This window comes from Podarcis muralis, chromosome 14 (assembly GCF_964188315.1).
Source record: "Podarcis muralis chromosome 14, rPodMur119.hap1.1, whole genome shotgun sequence".
In the NCBI taxonomy this organism is placed as follows: domain Eukaryota; kingdom Metazoa; phylum Chordata; class Lepidosauria; order Squamata; family Lacertidae; genus Podarcis; species Podarcis muralis.
Window position 1 is genome coordinate 39681350 of NC_135668.1, and position 13298 is coordinate 39694647.

Genomic DNA, 13298 nt, shown 5'->3' on the forward strand with positions numbered 1-13298 from the left:
TCGGCTGCCTCCTGTCCTATGAGGCAGAACTCACCTTACCCATTGACTCTTCCTTCTCAGCCAATCATATCTCGGAGACCGCCTTCTCTCTCTCTTTTTGAGCCAGAAAATCTCCACCTCCTTGTTGAAGAGGGAGGAACAGGGTTTGCCAATGAGAGAGATGGGAAAGCGTCACTGGCGTCACCACGCCGTACTGCGCGTGCGACTTGTGCGCTATGCCGGGCGCTGAGCGAGGGAAGCGTCCAATCAGGAGAGAGGAAGATGGTGCCGTTCCCCCGCCCTCTCCCTTTCGCCGGGGGGCGGGAGGAGCAAGAGGAGGAGTGACGCAGGTAGGAAACGGACGTGGAAGGAGGGGAGGGAGCCGAGCCGAGCTGCCAATGGGCGCGGCCGAGGTGGGCGCGCGCAGCGTGGATTGTTTATATCTCGCCTGTGGGGAGGAGGCCGGGGTGCGGCGCCTGCCGATGTGGAGCGGAGGGAGGCGCGCTCGCTCGCTTCTGAGGGACCGCGGGAGGAGGAGGAGGGGAAGCGGCTCTGTGGCTGGACGGCTGAGGTAGGCCATGGCGGGTGTTCGCGGCTGAGGAGAACTGTATGTATGGGGTAAGCCCAGCCTGCGGCCTACAGCTCGGTTGAGAAAGTACTTCTACTAGTGGACCACTGCTAGCGGGCCACTAGCGGACCGTTGGCCAGTTTGTGGCGGGACCCCTCCCAGTGGCTGCTGGGAGTTCTCGCAAAGGACGCTGGGTAAAGTTGGACACTGGTCTCATTGCCCCGCCCCCAACTTACGAGGCATTTATTGGGTGCTTGGCCGAGAGACAGTGAGTCAGCGCATGAATTATAGAATTGTACAGTTGGAGGGGGGAGACCCTAAGGGTCATCTAGTCCAACCGAATGACTGTTTCTAAGTGGGGGCACGATTTAGCTGAAGTCAAGAGGTGCCTTTTCTCCTGTAGTTTTTTAAGGTACCTCTGTACCTTTGCTTAAAAGACTATTGGGAAGGATGTGGGGTGTGTGTGTGTGAAAGAGAGAGAGATTTGCCTAAAGGCCCAGTCTGGGGTTCTATACTGAAGACACCCCCTCTCTATCTCTGCACCCCATAATTTAAAACTTTTTAATTGTAACATAATGAATGAGCCAGAGGCCCAGTAGCAGGATATTACATTATGCAAACAAACAAACAAAATTCTAAAATGAAAAAGTAGTAACACAGGCTCTGTTACTTTCGGGTTGCCGTGGAGTGCAACCTGAAAGCGCTAAACCTGAAGCACATTCAACCCAAGGTATGACTGTACGTGCATCTGGCATCCACAGTTTTGTTGGGGCTACCAGAAGCATGAATGTGGGTATTGGGTCAGGCACCTGCACTTTGTTTCGTACTTAAGAGTTTCCTGTGCCAAATATTAGCACATCTGAAGTGCATATAATTGTTGCATATAATGTGGATCTGTTCTTGGAGAGCCTGGTTTCACAATGGATTCATGGGTGGGACTTGAACTAGGATAAAATCCCAACTATATGGACAACATAGTTCATTCTATCCTGTGGGGCTGGATTACCTGTGTGCTTTGGCTCACCTCTGTGATACTAGCATACTGTATTGAGGCAGTGCAGTATAGTTGCATATATAGTTGGATTGGGATCAGAGAGACCTGCTTCAAATCCCTGCTTAGTTAAGGTCAGTGGCCTTCCAGGGTGCCTTTCATATGCCCCTCCTTTTGTGCTGAATTTAATTACTGACCGGGCACATAATTTAAATGTTATTTTCTACCTGTGTGTGTTAGAAAATAAGTGATGCAAAGTCACTTCTGCTTTATGGGATGTCACTGCCATCTTTGAGTAGTGATGGTTCTCATTACATACTAAGTGACCTTTTCTTCCCACTTGATAGTTTAAGGCTGTGATCATTTAATACAATTTATTAAAGAAGTAAAAGTTAGGATACTTTTATGCAAAAGTATTTATATGTAAGAATAAAACTGATAATTATGAATCCATAATTGATAACTTTGTTCTGTGGTCACATTACATAGTGCTTACTGAGTCTTGTGGGTGCCTTAGGAGCCTAGCCTTTCCTTTAGCTTTCTGGGACTGTAAGCTGGTGATAACCACTCCTCTGTTACATATGAGAGTCACTGGTTACAGCCATCTAGACTTCCCCTTTCAACCCTGGCATTTTCTAGCTAGTGTGGATTGTAACTCTGTATGCCTAAGCCAGTGGTTTTCAGTCAGTGTGCCATGGCACCCCGGGGTGCCTTGAATGATGGTCAGGGGTGCCGCAGGCAACACTGACCTCTGTCCCTCTTTCCTTCCTTCCCTCCTTTCATGCCCTCTTGCGTCTCTGCCTCCCAAAGGCTTGTGTGGCTGTTTCTTGCAGCAGCCCTGGCTACAAGCTCCTCAGGCAAATGGTGTCTCTGGAGCTGGCCAGGGGGTGCTGGTTGCCAGAAGCTGAGGCAGCCTCAAAAAGGGGTGAGGAGCTGCTGGCTCTGCAGGCAAGGGGTGGCATAACTGGGCTTCTGAGACTTGGAGCACGTTTCCCCATAGGGGAGCTACAGAAATAATGTAGTAGGTCAAGGGAGCCCTGGACTCAAAAAGGTTGAAAACCTCTGGCCTAAGCATATATTATATGAATGCATGTTTGCTGTTGAAGCAGTGCACTGTTTTCTAGCCCTAGTGGTTTTTGCACTGGAACACACTCCTTATGGCATCATTATAGGTTCACCCTACAGTGGAAGGAAGCAATCCTTTCTTTTTTAACAGTGTCTGCCATAGAGACTTTGCTTCAGTGCTCTTGATGTTTCCCAGCTGTGTCTTGGTGAGTTTTCAGTTTGTTTTCTGTTCATGCTCCTCTTTATCCCATACTTAGCTTGTTATAGCTGCTCCTTTGACTGTAAAGTTCACTTGGAGTAATCTTTTTCCTCACAAGGCAGCTCAGTTGTTGACCTGCTGAGCTGCCTGGAGTGGCTCATTTGATCATTGAGCCGAGTGGCCTTAATCGCATTATGCCTATCTTGGTATTCTTTACATGATGCCAGGGTCGGGCAGTTCTGAAATAGGGGCCGTTAGATCATGAATGCTTATCTTCTGGGACACCTTTCAGGACCTCTTCCTGCAAAGTCATTGCAAAACATTTGGATTGTAAGAGCCCTGCTGAATATCTAAAGTACCTGAATGACAACCTCTTTTCTTGCATACCCCCTTGGGAGCTAAGAATGGAGCTATTTTTCCCCTGCAATGGCAATAATAATAATCATAATAATTTGCTTTATATAGCTGCCCCATAGCAGAAGTATTCTAGGAAGCCCGTGTGGTGTAGTGGTTGGACTAGAACCTGCGAGGTCAGGGTTCAAATCCCCATTCAATCATAAAGCTCACAGGGTGACCTTGGGTCAGTCACAGCCTTTTAACCTGCCTCACAGGGTTGTTGTAGAGATTAACTGAGGGGTTAGGGTTAGCCATGTGCTCCTTGGAGAAAATGGTGGAATGGATATAAATGCAATAAATAAGCTTTTCTGCTTTTCTTCTTAAGAAAGCTGGAGGGGCCAGCCAGATGGAGATGTCATTTACCAACCTGGCATCCAGAGATCTCCATGTGGTCACAACTGGACCTGTGCCAGTAGCAAAACATGCCTGGCACCTCGCTAATTTCTAACACTGCTTATCCACTGTGCTTGTCTTGGGTATTGTGCTTCAATAAAGCACTTAATTTTTCTGATACAATATATTGGCAGTGGTCCTTATTTCTGGTTTAGGCTTGGGGTGCAGTTTTGAATCCTGATTTTCATAAATTCCTGTAGCCTGGGGGTAAATAGTAGGGCAGGAAGGCTTTGGTCACATTTAAGCAAGTACTGTAAGTATTGCCTGTTGGCAGATGTTTCAAAACATTAAGTTTGTGGCCTGTAACTTCTCTGTATAGAATGACTGGAACCGGCTGCAGTGTAGCAAAAATGTATTTGGTTAAAACTCTCGATGTTTACATAAAGGAGGATAAGGGAGGTTCTTGCTGGTCTCTACTGTTGGATATCTCTTGTTTTCAGTGAAATATTTTCCCTTGAACTGTACTGTATCTTCTTCTTGACTGCAGTGTCCACCCCATCTCCAAAGTAGTATATTGATTTATCCAGAGAGCTTAGGGAAACACATGGTCATTTGCCCCCCTCAGTAGATCAGACTTGAAAGCACGACTTGCTCAAGGTCATCTGAGGAGATTCCCAGTGAAGTGAGGATTTGGGCTTGGTTTTCAATGATCTTAGTCTAATCGCTACATTGTACAATGCTTCCATTATGAAACCTTGCAATTTAAAAAAGTAAACTTTAAAAACATAAAACAAATGGACTCAAGAAAAAGGCCAGGGTAGGGTAGGTGGGAACTGGGAAGAGGAGTGGAAAACTATATGAAATGACATTTTCAAAGACTGAACTCTGGGGGTGGGGGTGCAGGATAGAGTACATACATGACTGCTGTGATGGATAAGTGAATCTGTCTAAGACTTAGAGTGCCTGATATGATATTATTCTCTTTCTGCCTTCCTCCTCTCTCCAGGCTCTCATGTCTCCTTCCATGTTCAGGCTCTTTTATAATACGTAGCTATTTGCTTCAGATGGTCTGTCTTGTGCATTTGTACAGAATTATTCTGAGAGTTATTAATTCCAGGGTTGAAAAAAAAAATGGTTTCAAGGCATCACTTGCAGTTATCACAGTACAATAGATTACCTTTGTTTCTGTTGACTTTCCCTAGCATTTTTGTTGTTGCTACATTCCCCTCCTCCCTGCAAAGAACTCAGGGTTGTGCATATGTTTCCTTGCAGCAGCCCTGCGAGAGGTTTAAGTCGGCAAGACAATGACTGCCCTAGAATCAGTAAGCTTTATGGATGAGTGGGGATTTGACCACAGATGTATACTGCATATAGCTTCTTACTATCCTTTCTCTTCATTTACTTTGCCTCTCTTCATTAGATTATAAGCCTACAGGCAGGGCCTGGACATCACTTAGTACATGTTAAAGGCTATAAATAATAAACAATTTCTGTCTGAAGGAAGGATTATTGTTCTTGTTCTTGTGTGGTTAATAGCAAAGTAGGAAGGGTTGGCTTGAATAACATCTCTCCTTGCTTTCCAGATTACCTCTCCAAACACGCCATGGCACGCCGAATGCGCAACAGCAGAGCCTGGCACTATGTCCTGAGTGGGGTACGCCGTGATGCAGACTCAAGGACAGTAGCATTGCCCTCTGGATCCCTTAGCTGGTCATCTGATTCTGATGGGCAGGTATGATAGTGCAGAACAGCCTTCTTAAGACCCAGTGCCATCTGGATAGTTGACTGTTTGTCTGAGTGGGAAAATTGACTGTTGGCATGTGTTTTGGATTTTTGACCAGGACTGTAATAGCTTTGCCCAATGCGCTAAACTTTCATGAGCAATGAATCCATGAACCTAGCAGGGAGCTTAAATTGATCTACATTCATGTTTTTTCTTATCTGGGTGAGAGAAGTAAGTTGGCACTATTCCTTCCCTCATTCCCACCGGAATTGAATTAAACCAGCATGTGTGGTAAACCACATGAAAGTTTATTTTGTGCTAGATGGAGTCTATTTACTTCATCAGCTGATATTTTCAGAGTGTGGGTGCACCCAGAGCTTGTTTTCAGAGTGTGTGCTCTTTTTGTTCACAATACTCAGATTCAGCTGAGATCTCCATTTGAGAGGTACTAAATAGCAAAGCATAGGGACGCGGGTGGCGCTGTGTGTAAAACCTCAGCGCCTAGGACTTGCCAATCGCATGGTCGGCGGTTCGAATCCCCGCGGCAGGGTGCGCTCCCATCGTTCGGTCCCAGCGCCTGCCAACCTAGCAGTTCGAAAGCACCCCCGGGTGCAAGTAGATAAATAGGGACCGCTTACTGGCGGGAAGGTAAACGGCGTTTCCATGTGCTGCGCTGGCTCGCCAGATGCGGCTTTGTCACGTTGGCCACGTGACCCGGAAGTGTCTCCGGACAGCGCTGGCCCCCGGCCTCTTAAGTGAGATGGGCGCACAACCCTAGAGTCTGTCAAGACTGGCCCGTACGGGCAGGGGTACCTTTACCTTTACCTTTAAATAGCAAAGCAGGGAAGGAACATGGCCTGTGAGCCCCCAGCTAGTTTATTAAATAAATTTATTCATTGTGTTTATATATAGGTGATGACCAATTTGAGCGCATTCAATTGATGCGCGACCTCTGACATGTGGGTTGTTTTGGACTAGGAAGAGGGTAGAAGGGGTGAGAAGGGCTTCTGTGCGCTCTGCCGGTGTGCAGGGGGGCCAGGAATGCAAGTCCTGTGCAAATTGGGGTTTGCCTGCACCACCTTTCTACTAAGGCTTCCAAGGCAGTTTACAATTTTAAAGTACTAAGATGAAGGAAAAAACATGTAAAATTGGGAGTGGGGGCAGTCTGACTGGAGTAGGCTCTGATGTCATCTGTACCTGCCTCCCTCACACTCCTCTTCCTCCTCAGAGGAGCAGGCTGATGTCTGAAAATCAGGGTTTGAAATTGCACTGCCGTAGGGTAAGGCTGAACCACTAAGAGGGACTACTGACTGTTTTGTAACCAAAACAAACTGGGAAGTTAGTTAAAAGCATAAGATTCAGTGCAAAGAGTGAAGGTTAAGGAAGTAATAGTGCAATCCTATACATGTCTATTCAGAAGTCCCATTAAGCTTAGTGCAACTTAGTCCCATATAAGTGGATATGGGGATTGCAGCCTAAAACAATAAAAGACCATCCCTACTTCATTTTATGCTATGGCATCCTCCTACACTCTCCAGCCAGTCTTCTTAGGAGCTAAACTTTCCTCACTAAAGCAGTGTCAGGCTTCCAGTAGTCACTAGTATCAATGGGTCTCTTATCTTTTGTCAATTCCCCAGAGGAAGAACGTATAAGAGCTAAAGGAAGGTGGAGTGAGAGAGACAGCAGAAAAGCCTGCAGTTCTTCCTACTCTGTGGGTTTTTATATAGATAAGCAGGTGTCATATCAGCCCTTCTTGCCATATTATTGTGGCTGCTGCTTCTGCTTTGCTGCCAAATTATGGCTCTCTCAACCTCTTATCAGTTGAGAGGGTGCAGCTTCAATAGAGGCTACACAGAGCCAAGCTCTTCCACTTCAGTCACCCTTTAGTAATTCTTTTCAGTAATCTTTAAAGTCTGGCAAGGTTTCATTTATACCAGTGAAAGTGGACAGCATTGACTTCAGAGAGTATACGTAAAAATAAAAAGAACTTAGCTTAAAAATAACATTTCTGTTGAGAGGAGAAATCCATGGAAATGGAAAACGACATGGGTTGGTTCTGAGCATTTTTTTTTTGAAAGAGCATTCTAATAGTTTGTTTTTCTTTCTTCTGGGCAGCACAGCGACTCTGATTCAGAGCCAGAATTTCCTTCTCTTTTGCCTTCCATACCCACAGCAATCCCTGTAACTGGAGAGTCGTACTGTAACTGTGAAAACCAGAATGAAGCTCCTTTCTGCTCTAATGTGCACACTATTCACCGGATCAAAGACTGTCAGTGTGGAGAGGAGGATGAATGTAAGGAAGCTTTTTAAAAATCTCATATGAGTTAGGGATGTGTTGGAATGTGACATAGATGTGCAGGGGGGAAATAGTGATTGGATCTATGACTCCCATTGGCCATGCTGGTTGGGCCTGAAGGGAGTTTGACTCCAGCAACATCTGGAAGGTCATAAGTTCCTCAACCCTGCTCCATTTCTGATCTTTCTCCACAGGACCTTTGGAGAACTTAAAATATCAGTTAAGAAGAGAAGGCAGAAATCTTTTCACATGCCCAGAACCCCTCTCTCTGACATGCTAGTTTTCTATATATATCATTTGTGTTTTTGAAAGTATATCATCTCCCCTGCTGTCATTTAGATTTTGACTGGGTATGGGATGACCTGAACAAATCCACTGCAACATTGCTGACCTGTGATGACCGTAAGGTGAACTTCCATATGGACTACAGCTGTGGCACTGCTGCAGTCCGGGGAAACAAGGAGCTAGCAGAAGGGCAACACTTCTGGGAAATCAAGATGACCTCACCCGTCTATGGCACAGACATGGTACATTGAATGATGATGTTTGGGTGCTGCAGGGGGCAGCTAAACAAAACAGGATGATTCATTGATAGCAGTACACTAAGTGTATTCTTTTAAAATACTTTTCTCCTGCTTTTGCAGCTGAAAGCAGCAAGCAGCCAACATTAAGTGTAGCTTGAATTAATAAATGGCACATCAGTAAAACACATCAGAAAACAGGCCAGAAGCATGTAAAGCATCAGTCAGGCTATGGGGCTGGTGGATTAAAAATATTTTCAAATGGCATCAAAACATGGCCAATGTAGGATCCGAGCAGCTGTCCTAGGAGTTCTTGGGCACAATGCCCAAGAATGCCATTTATGAAAACTGGCATCTTGTATGGTGAAATCCAGTGGGGACACCATGATCTGCATAATCTTAGTAACCTTAGGCCACCACATGCGTGTACAGCTGTGTCTTTAGCCCTCAAATATGGTGCTTTCATATCATTGCTTGCTTCACTATGAGGCTGGAGGGTTCCATGCACTCCCAGAATGCTTGCTTAGGGGCTGCTGCAAAGGAGTCATAGCTCAGTATTTACATGCTAGAGGCCCAAAATTGAATCTCTGCTACCATCTTCAGCTAAAATGATAAGGTAGCGGGTGAGGGGGAACCCTTGACCTCAGATCCTGGAAAGCTGCTGTCAGTCAAAGTACATAGTATGTGAGTAGATCAGGTATGCGGAACCTTTGGCTCTCTAGATGTTGCTGAACTATAACCCCCATAATCTTCGGCCATTGGCCATGCTTGCTGGGCTTGATGGGAGTTGGAGTTCAACAATATCTAGAAGGCCAAAGGTTCCCTAATTTTGGGCTAGACGAACAAGTAGTCTGACCTGATAGAACACATAATTATTTTACATGAACCAGCCCTAAGATGACTTGCTTATTCATATCCATTGGAATAAACCGTTCCATCTTAAGACCAAAGATTTCCTTAGTAATGTCTTGGCTTTTGCTGCAGGCATATGTGCAACATTAGAGACTGAAATGTTTTGGGGTGGTACCATATTTTCCATTAGAGTTGTAGGTTTGTCAAATTGCTTAAATTCAATTATCTGCCATAGGTCTACACAACCAATAAAGTGCTATGTAATAAATTGGATGATACTGTGCTGTGACATTATGTGAAATAAAATCATGCAGGTCAACACAGCATGTCAGACTGATGTACTGCTGAGGTCGGTCTGCAAGAGTTGAGTATAGCAGAGCTCAAACCATGGGCCAGAAACCAGAATGCAGGAGAGGGTAATTATGTAATATGTATTTGTGAACTGTCCAGATGCATTAACGAGGTTGAATTTTATTAAATGATATTAAAAATGCATAGTGCTAGACAACTGAACAGTAAATAGTTCAGTTCTATCAATGTATTCTTTATCTAAACTAGAGGGAATGCATGTTGGTTTAAAAAGTAGGGAGTATGAATGATTTCCCCCACCCAAAGTGATTGTTGAACCTGAAATGTTCTCTGTAGTAGTGGAGCAGAATCAGTGGCTCTGAAGGCTAAATAAAAAGCTTACATGAGCAAATGCTCAGGTGATTGCTTAGGTGGCTCCATGATTTATGTAGTGTCCTTTTGTCTGTGTGCCTGCCCTTTTCTCCTCATTCCTAATTTTCTCTCCACATCTAGATGGTGGGAATTGGGACATCAGATGTGAATCTGGACAAGTACCGCCACACGTTTTGTAGCTTGCTGGGCAAAGATGAAGATAGCTGGGGCCTCTCATATACAGGTAAGGGCAGCATAGAAAATAATTCATGGGATGAAGGAGAAATGTGAAGGTTTGCCAGTAACTGGAGGTGGCTCAGTGGCTCACAGAGTGATTGAGCCATCAGAGATCATTGCTTAAAGTTGTGCTCCTTCAGATGTGTTTGGACTCCAAACTTCCATCATTGCCAGCCCCAGGCAGCATGGTCAATGTTCACGGGTGATGTGAGTTCTAGTCTTAACATCATCTGCAGTGCTACAGGTTAGCCCTGACTGAAATGTTGAGAACACGAATGTATAAATTCTCCCTTACAAAGGAAGTGAGAGACCCATGATTGACTAAAGGAGTTGGACATATATTTGTAACTGTAAACAAAAAGTGAAATGACTGGCTTCTGAAGAGGGGAGGTATTTCTGTATTTGAAGCCTAATGCCAGCAGGCAGGTGTGCAGCTGGCATGCCAGCATATAGGAATGGACTAGTGCATGTGGCAGGTGCATTTTAATGGGCTGCATGTGCATGGGAAGCCTGCACAGGTAAGGGCTTTTTCTTGCGGCTCACACCCTGTATAAATTGGCCTTGGAGTACAGGCTAGAGGGCCAAAATACAGGCTAGCTTCCGGAAGTTCAAACTTTATATTAACATCTTATTCTGTGCATCCCTATTTTATAGGTTATCAGAGAACTTGCACATGCACGTGTCATTAAAATGGCATCTTCAAACTTGCAAGTGTTGGTTTACTACTTACGTGTTCTGGACTGCTTCATGTGTGAAATTACTCGCTTCTATAAACAAAATGGCTTGGGCCAAAATTTGGCTAGTGAAAAAGCTGGTGGTTAAAAAGTTAGTATCAATATTTTAAAAGTACATCAGAGCAGGTCCCTGTACTGAGAAGATTGCAATCTCAAACATGGCACTGAGGTGTCAACAAAGGCAGGAAACGGGTGAGGGTGAACTTGGGTGTGTACTTGCCTTTGGTTACAGTAGCGGACGATGCCAAAGGCTTTGTGGAATTAATGGTGACATCACACAGGTGTTCTGGGAGGCAGTTCTGGGCATGAGGGCCATCAAGGGGGAGAGGGAAGATCTGATTTGTTTGAAGGAGCAGAGTCCATTTTGTTCTTGCACCCAGCTGTTTTGGCAACAAGTTTTTGTGAGGACTTGAATTAAGGGATCAAGAGAGACAGATTCACTGACTTTCTGACAAGCAGTCGGAGGTTTGCCCATGTATAACTGATAAAGAACTAGGAAATAACTGTCTTAAGAAAAAGTTGGAATACACAGGATGAGTCTACAGTGTATATTGTGTAACTGTGGCTGCCAATTGCCCTCTAGGACTCCTCCACCACAAGGGAGATAGAACCAACTTCTCGACGAGGTTTGGCCAAGGCTCCATTATTGGAGTGCACCTGGACACCTGGCATGGGACTCTGACCTTTTTCAAAAACAGGAAATGCATAGGTAAGAGCAAGAGATCCAGAACAGGTTTAAGCTGACCAAACTTTGGCACAACTGAAAGGTGTAGTCCAGTTTTGAGATGAGGGGGAATGTTGGAAGAAGATGCAACTAAGCAGGAGGGAGCTATTGCTAGATATGGGGTAGGATCACTGAAGTGTGAGATCTAAAGTTTAAACTTTCTGCCTCTCAAAATATCAGCATGCTGTGTGTCCCTGCTACACTCAAATTACAATTTTCTCATGTGTAAAGATGTCAGAGGGCCTAGTTGTTAGTGCTGCCTGAGCATCCCAAGCTTTTGACTATTGAAAGGCTGTTTGGAACTAGTAAAATGTAGCATAAACCAGAAGTACGGTATATGCATGTAATCCAGCTTTGGCCTTCACATCAGCGTAACTATGACAAGTGTATGGCATCATGTAGCAGCATGACTGGTGCCTGGACAGTTTCCTTGATCGTGCACAGAGACAAAGAGCATAGAATCACACGTTGCTGCTGTTTTCATTGACACTTAAGTCCCAAATTGAAGTTTTCTCTGTAAGACTATCAAGGGATGGAGTGCCCTGCTCCCCAAATCCTTACAGTGCCCTAGCCAATGGCTGAGAGATTATAGCTTGTTGTGTGCCTTTCCCCCCCTATCTCTGTGACCATGTGTTGATCTCAGGCCTCCTTTTTGGTATTTCCATCCAGGAGTAGCTGCCACCAAACTTCAGAACAAGAGATTCTACCCCATGGTATGCTCAACGGCTGCTAAGAGCAGCATGAAAGTAATCCGCTCTTGCGGCAGCCACACCTCCTTGCAGTACCTTTGCTGTTTCCGTCTCCGCCAGCTGCTTCCTGACTACGTGGATACACTTGATGTGCTGCCCCTTCCCCCTGGACTGAAGCAAATTCTGCACAACAAACTGGGCTGGGTGCTGAGCATGAACTGTGGCTCGATTCAGCCACCCTCCCCCACCTCAGGAAATGATTCAGATAGCTCTTGCAGTTCAGATGCTGAGGAATGCCAGCGAAAGAGATGCAGGAGGACATAAAACTTTCTTTGAAGGCCATGTCTTGAAGGATGAGGGTTTTTCCTCAGTGTCTTTATAAGGGTGGTTGAAGCTGGCTCCTCAATGAGGGCAAAGATTTCCCCACTTTCTAGTGAAATCTTGGAACTCAACAAGTGTTTCCTGCTTTGGAAGAGACCTACTTTCAGGAGGCAAGCCATTCCTGTAGTTTGATTACCCCCGTTTGCCTCCTGCTCATCAACTACAGTTGCCAAGTTTTCTGGAAGAGTCTCTGAACCTTGAGACATTCAGTAGCCAAACAGGACAAGGAACACTTTCCTCCCAACAACCAAATGAATGAGACTCAATTTATGATGAAAACAGAGAAGCCAATGTACTGTGTTGGTTGGCCACTTGCAAGTAATGCCTCTGGGACACAGAAACAGCAATCTTTATCAATATAAAAAGGGCTCTTAATTTCTTGTGTGTTTTTCAGTGCTTTGGCACAGACAGCTCTGGCGCAAAATTAACTTGCTAGACTGTCTCTGTAAGTGAACTCATGTGAGCCTTGCAGCTTTAATTGCTTTGCATGTCTACCCGCTGCTTCTCCTGTACTGAACTATATGGAAACATAATTAAAATACAAGCTGCATTGACTTACAAGGGTTGAACACGGGCGTAAGTGACTAATGGTTTTGTTTCTGGTACAGCTGTGGGACTTTGCTTCTCAAGGTTCCTTCATGACATGGCTCAGCCAATACCAAACCATTGTTTGGCATCAAGTGCATGACCTGCACACTCAGATCTCCATCTATTTCACAAATCATAGTTTGCTGTTGCCTTTGAACTGGGCACATCATGTTTTTATTTTGGGATGCTTGTGTCCCACCTTTTAAATAAATTCACAGGGTGGCTTATGATTGTACCAAATCAAACATGAGATTAAAAAGCATGTTGAAAACACTGAAAGCAGGATAAGAACCTCACGGAGATAAAAGATGGTTTAGCTGAGGGGTGATTTGGTAATGCCAGACTTGTATAAGCTACTTTGT

The 13298-nt window shown here is 45.0% G+C and overlaps 2 protein-coding genes across 8 annotated transcripts in view; one reads left to right on the forward strand and one right to left on the reverse strand.

The window, feature by feature from the left end:
• Nucleotides 1-13298, reverse strand: part of LOC114584321 (nucleoside diphosphate kinase 3) — a 261547-nt gene that overhangs the window by 175619 nt on the left and 72630 nt on the right. The gene's annotated exons all lie outside the window — the stretch shown is intronic.
• SPSB3 (splA/ryanodine receptor domain and SOCS box containing 3) lies at nucleotides 194-12917 on the forward strand. Of its 7 annotated transcripts, none has more exons than XM_028707189.2 (7): nucleotides 194-329; nucleotides 5115-5263; nucleotides 7370-7547; nucleotides 7890-8077; nucleotides 9725-9827; nucleotides 11138-11263; nucleotides 11948-12917. In XM_028707189.2, the coding sequence occupies exons 2-7, from the start codon at nucleotides 5135-5137 to the stop codon at nucleotides 12289-12291; spliced, it is 1068 nt and encodes a 355-aa protein (XP_028563022.2). In that variant the 5' UTR covers nucleotides 194-329; nucleotides 5115-5134; the 3' UTR covers nucleotides 12292-12917. The 7 variants fall into 7 exon arrangements, with proteins under 7 accessions (XP_028563022.2, XP_028563021.1, XP_028563024.1 ...); XM_028707188.2 differs by having other exon boundaries at nucleotides 320-392; XM_028707191.2 differs by lacking the exon at nucleotides 194-329 and adding an exon at nucleotides 401-550.

Bases quoted from the DNA above. Each gene is read 5' to 3' on its own strand.
- SPSB3 (XM_028707189.2), top strand. From the start codon at position 5,135: ATGGCACGCCGAATGCGCAACAGCAGAGCCTGGCACTATGTCCTGAGT. The intron at 5,264-7,369 runs GTATGATAGTGC...TCTTCTGGGCAG, and splicing joins CATCTGATTCTGATGGGCAG to CACAGCGACTCTGATTCAGA. The intron at 8,078-9,724 runs GTACATTGAATG...CTCCACATCTAG, and splicing joins CCGTCTATGGCACAGACATG to ATGGTGGGAATTGGGACATC.